Below are 6,104 nucleotides of genomic sequence, written 5' to 3'. Positions count from 1 at the left end.
TCCAACATCAGTATTTCATTAAAGTTGTCATCAGCTAACGCCTCCATCACCCTATTTGCACGGCGATACTTGATTCACTTTCGTGAAGCTGTGCAGAATCATCTAACAAAAGAATCAAGGATACAAGGAGTTACCTGCAACCCTAAAGCCTGCATTACTGAAGACAGTGATTCAAGTTTGCTCAACCTGACCACATCATGCATCATTTAGCTCCAGGTGTACAGGATGGAACCCTGAGCTGTGTACCTCACTGCAGCCCCAGAAGTACTTTATGTTTCCGAGCCTAGCTCAATTCCTAAACCCTGCCCAGTCTCAGCTCACCAGAAGGCCCATTTCCAAAAGGCATCTTGTACCAAGTGTTCCTAAGCAAGTCATCTTGATTATCAAAGTCACCCAAAGCCCTCTTCAAGAAGCATTAAAAAGCTTGGCTTTGTTCCAGGGGATGGGGGGAGGATTAATATTAGCTTTAAGTGCTGAACAATAAAACCAGATACATTTCATCTGTGGTCCAAAAGGAGCCTTGGGCTCTATCATGATGACAAAGCAAGAAGCAATCATTTGGAGTATTCAAGTGGAACAAAAGGACTCAGGGTTGAGAAGGAAGGAAAAAAAATAAGAAAAAAGGTAGTTACATACCCATTCTCAAGAAAATCTGAAATAGAATAAAGGAAGGTTTAAACCCAGGAAGGAGGTTTTTAGATGTCATTCACCATCTAGGATCTAGGTCTGTATTTCTTTTTTATATTGTAATCAGTCAGACTCTCTGCAGTTACACCGCTAGGATGAATCCTCGGCTGAGATTACTTTAAAGAAACAAACAAATAACAATTTTGGTCTCATTTCTTCCAAGTTCCTAGTCAAAGAAAATGGGTAAGACACCACAAGCACAAGTGCTTTTAAATATCAAGTATCAAACACTACAGGTTTAGATTGTGGCTGAAGGAGATAGTGTCCACCATCCTCTTGTATTTTCCCTTCTCCTTACAGGTTAAGCATAGAGCATGGAAAAGACTACACTAAAATAAGGGGTTTCCATTGATAAAACTGCACTTCTGCAGAATTGCATGCATACAGGAAAAAAGATACTTTGATGACACTTGGTAATCTTGAGCACTGCAGTGACAGAGTGACATTTTAGCACTGTGCCCAAGAAGAAAACTACTGCATGTGAAGGATTCTGCACATAGTTTGACCTACACCACAGTTTATTTGTAAACATTTGTTACATGTGCCAATAATTTAACTGAACACAGACTTTGTACAATTCAATGTATAATATTAACAATGTCACATTAGAAGAGTGCAACTGTATTCAGTTACAGTCGTACTTTAAAAACCTTCAAAATACAAACCATTTGGAACACTGAACAAGAAAATAAAGGAAAATTTGAGAATGATGAGGGAAAAGAAGAAAGAACTGTGAAATAAGTCATGATCAAAAAAACTGAAAACAAACATAACACACTTTCTAGTTGGCTCCTGAACATCTTCAGGTACATCCATCTAGACTGAATACTACTTGGGTTGTGCCAGAGCACAAAGCCAACCTCTCTTCTGCAAGTTAAAAATCTTGCTGAAGATAGAAACTTAAAACAGCTTTACAGTGTGTAATGCATGTGATTTTCCCCATTGTCAATAAAACTACCTGAAGAAAAGAAATTGATTTAATTTGTCTTTATTTGCAATACAATATAAAATAGATTCTTTTGGTATGAAGATCTTTGAGATCTTATTTTTTACACCATATTTAAAACAATAGTCACATACTGAGTAAAGCCTCTGGACCATCCCAAGCACTGGAGCTGTAGTTGAGTTTCAGGTATTTTATGAACTTCTTTGGTTGCAATCTATTCGGTAAACTTCAGATATGCAGACTTGAACATTTAAGCTCCTAAACTAGTGTTGAAGCACATAAATTAGAGTGGCTTGAGTTCTAAAAAAACTGCAATGTATCTGGAATTTTCACCATTAACTAAGATTTATGGGTATTAAACAACTCTGAAGAGCAGGCTACTTTTATTTAGAAACTTTACTTTAGACAATGTAATAAGAAAGGGTATCCTTCACTTAGTAACACTGAAAAATATGCAGGGAGAACAAGAAATTTTCATCCATTTTCAAACTTCCATACAACTTGCACCATCATCACTTTACGTACTAGTATAGACAGTGCATGGCAAAATTCAATACAATACGCCAAACTAGCTCATCTACTACAGCTCACTGTAGCATTTAAAGTAACATCTATAGCACTGAAGGTGTAAGCCATCACCACTGCTTAGCTCCTCTACAGTGCTAGATATTGGCTTAATCTCCACATGACAATTCTCACAGTAAATGTTTCCTCTGCCATTTCTAGAAGATTGGCATCTAATTCCTCTTTAATTTCTTTTGAAGGAAATAAGGCAACTTAAAAAAATGCTATGGAGAGTATGCATGTCCAGTACAAAAGTCACTGTAGTGTAAATGACCAATTTTATATAAATAAGCTAACTCTGTAATATATGCAGAATAGTAAGTTCAGCTGCTGTTGGTAAAATACAAAACCAAAACAGATGTAAGAAAGCGGCACTGAGCAAACTGAAGTACTACAGACTTCCAGTTTCTTAGAGCACAAGTCCTACACTTACACTTTAGGAATGTATATAAAGCAAAAGAAAAAAAAAGGAATTTTCACAGTTGTAACTGAAGACACTGCATTATCCTATCGTGGTATGTTTGTCCTTTTCAAATTTCTGTGATGTTTTTTCTTACAGCCATATAGAACAGGATACAAACCCATATGTTGCCATTTTTCTCCTTGCTGTTGTCCAGCATCATCTATGCCACAGATTCTTCATCCATTACATACTGTAGGCTAGTAATGACAGGATGGTTAAGTCTCATTTTTAATTATGACTATTTAAAACAAGGAAGTTCCAGTAAAGAAGAGAGTTGGCAGAGTACTTTAGACAGCTGGTTTAAAAGTCCTAACATTTTACATCTCCAGTTCTCCTTGTGTGTTAAACGGGACAGACTTTTTTTAAGCTGGCAGAAAGTTGTTAATGCCCAATATAAACAAAGTGAAATCACACTACATAAAATCATCCCCTACAAATAGAGCCAGAACATGATTTTAGATGAAACAGCTCACTGTTAACGTTTGTCATAATCAGCAGGTAATGGTTCAAGGAAAACAGATGCAGAGAAGTCTCTGCCTACACAACCTCTGCTATTATCTTCCTTTGCTAACAACTGTCATGTGAAAAATCAAGAGCTCTGTTCTTTCAAACATTAATCAACAGGACAGATCTAGTTATCTACCTTAAACTCAACTTATGACATCAGGAGTTTTCCCACAGCAATCATCACCAGCTTCAAATAACAATGAGGGACTAACTCCCAGTGTGATCAAATCTCAGACACTCCTGGTTTCATACAAAGATCAAGATGAATCCATATTATCATGGAGAACCCCATGAACAGAGCTGACCACTTCAGCCCTTCCATAATTCTGCACCTCCATCAAATTCTACCAGAGGTGAAAGTGCACCACTCATCTTCAAAGTGGCCTTAAGTCATCAGCAGGCCATTGAGTCTAATTCAGCCTCCTGTAAGCACCAAATCTCTTTCCACTGTACTGATTTGTCAAGGCCCCAGTATTAAGCCAAACTGCAGAATTCAACAATTCTTAATGCCCCATATCACCATGATACTTTTTTTTTTAAACAGTATCACTGAGCTTTCAGAGGAAGAGCCAAATCTCTTACCTTTATACAGAAAGATTTTCAGTAATACAGTACAAAACTAAACAGAATTTATGTCTGAGTAACGAACATAGAAAACTACTATTGCAATTTTGTGGTGACAGCATAGAAATTTAACAATCATCAGAAAGCCTAGAAACGGTGTGTTTAGTTATAAAAGAAAGATTGTCTCAAGATAAAAATAGTGCTGACAGCTAAAAAGCTCTCTGTTGCAGCAAGATATGCAGTAATGAGTAACAAGTTCTAGACGGTTTAAGCACTTCCCCAATACTGCAACACAACACGTTTTTGTAACACTACCTTTACATGGGTTATGCTGCAGCAGCAGTACACTTCTTAGTGGTTGGCACTAGGAATTAACCATAATAGAAGAAAGGCATTCAGTGATCAATGCATGAGAATCCCTATTTGACCTGTTCCTTAGGTGTGGTTGAAAAAAACTGAGGAAGGGGACCATCCGTTCCATTCAGATAAGACACCTTCTTTGAACATGAGATTCTTGGCAGGAAGTGGAACACCCATATCGGCAGAAATAGGCTGCAAAAGCAAACTTGAAGAACCAGCATCATGGAGCTGATCCAGTGTTGCAATACCTTCCTAAAATCAAAAGGAAGAAAAGAGTGCCTTAAAAACAAGACAAACAATGAAGGATTTAACAGGTAGAATATGACAGGCTAATCTAATCTGCCAATACACTTCGTGTTTCTGAAGTGTGTTACTTTAATCCTATAAACACCAAATCATTATGGAAATAAAAAACAGAATAAACAAAAGGAAGCATGAAATAAGCATACAGTTGCCTCAGCTGCACTGGTGCATGCATTATTTGGCTTCCACGAAACCTTCAGGGAAGCCTGAGGCTTAAAATTGAAGGGAAGACCTAGCAAAATGAATTTAAAGCTATAAAATCTTCAGGACAACTATCATACTGCTATTTATCCCATACTGTGCTAAGAGGTGTATATGTATTTGGAGGCACTGACTTGACTATCTTTTGATTAGTTTTGTTTCCCACAAGTTTGGTTTTCGCAGCTTAAAAAACACTTCAGCACCTTCTTTTTTTCACTCTATGATCATTACCAAGAAAAGTGTATCTCTGAGATAACACCTAAGACATTAGGACAGAAGTCACTTGAGACTGTTTGACAGATGGTTGCAAGGCTTCAAACCTACTGGGAATCTCCAACATTCCCATGAGGAGGCAGTTTCAGGATCACACCATCCATACCACCACCTGGTTAAGTAACCTGCAAGTTCCTTACCTTACTGAAAGATAGAATTTTAGAGAAAAGTATCATAAGACATAAGCAGCTAAGCAGATTCCATGTTACATGTATACATGCCTTGCTAGCATACACTTCCATGTAGAATTATAGCAGGCTGCAGACCTGGCATTCCTCCTTGCTTGCTACACAAGACCCCTATTCTCTATCTATGCTCTTAAAATCCTGCCAGAGTATGCAGTTTTACATATTTATACTCATTCAACACCAAGTTCTAGAGGAACTTTGGACAAGTGAAAAAGTAATTGGTATGAAATACATGTTAATGTATTTAATTTTTTCCTAAGGGAACACAGCTGACTTGAGATGCAGATAAAATCTCAAAAGATTAGCATATCCATGGTTTGCAGTAGATCTCCCTAACATATCTAAGAAGCGACCAAGTAACCAGCAGAGTAGGCTGTGTTACAACAGGAGTGAAGAACAATTTTGCTGTGCAAATCCCATAAAAAAAAGAAACTAATTACACACAAGATGCAACCACAGAGGTTAAGAGACAAGTATTAAATAAGGCTGGAAAAGGGATAAGGAAGTACTCACTTTTTGCTACCAGTAGAATTTGAGGCTGATAGTACTCTTAATACAATTACAATTTAAAGAAAAAGCAAATAAAACAAACCACATATGTTTCCATACACCCAAGAATGGCAAGTAGGAAGGCAAAAAGGGATGACAGACCATACAGAATGATTTACATCTGGATTATTGCTCCTTACCTGGAATGAATGAACAAAATTAAGGACCTGAAGAGACAGCTTTCTACTGGAATGTAAGAGTTTTTGAAGGCTGTCAAAAACAAAAGAGAAGAAGTTACATCCAAGGTGCACAAATTTTTACAAGTACCACCATAGTGACTTGCTCACAAGTAACTCTAGTAGTACCTAACACTATGTGACAAAGTTAAAAGCTTTCACACAAAAAGCTTGATAATATTGTCATCACTGAAGCGATGCTCGACTCATCTGCTCGAGTCTAGTCAGCTAAATGCTATTTTCCCTACCGCTTACAACGCACTAAAGTGAAACTATTGCAATTGAAAAATGCTATTTTACATAAGATATTAATATATTATACT

General features: G+C 37.2%; 1 protein-coding gene across 2 annotated transcripts in view; it reads right to left on the bottom strand.

The window, feature by feature from the left end:
- Positions 1-1,931: 1,931 nt before the first annotated feature.
- FAM91A1 (family with sequence similarity 91 member A1) overlaps positions 1,932-6,104 on the bottom strand; it is a 28,144-nt gene continuing 23,971 nt past the window's right edge. For both annotated transcript variants that reach the window (XM_075023922.1, XM_075023923.1), the window contains 2 exons: positions 5,746-5,815; positions 1,932-4,343 (listed from right to left, as the gene is read on the bottom strand). In XM_075023922.1, coding sequence (XP_074880023.1) covers positions 4,167-4,343; positions 5,746-5,815 — 247 coding nt within the window. In that variant the 3' untranslated portion in view covers positions 1,932-4,166. The remainder of the gene's footprint in view (positions 4,344-5,745; positions 5,816-6,104) is intronic.

The sequence above is a fragment of the Buteo buteo genome, chromosome 3 (genome assembly GCF_964188355.1).
Source record: "Buteo buteo chromosome 3, bButBut1.hap1.1, whole genome shotgun sequence".
In the NCBI taxonomy this organism is placed as follows: Eukaryota; Metazoa; Chordata; class Aves; order Accipitriformes; family Accipitridae; genus Buteo; species Buteo buteo.
This window is presented reverse-complemented; position numbering and strand designations above follow the sequence as displayed.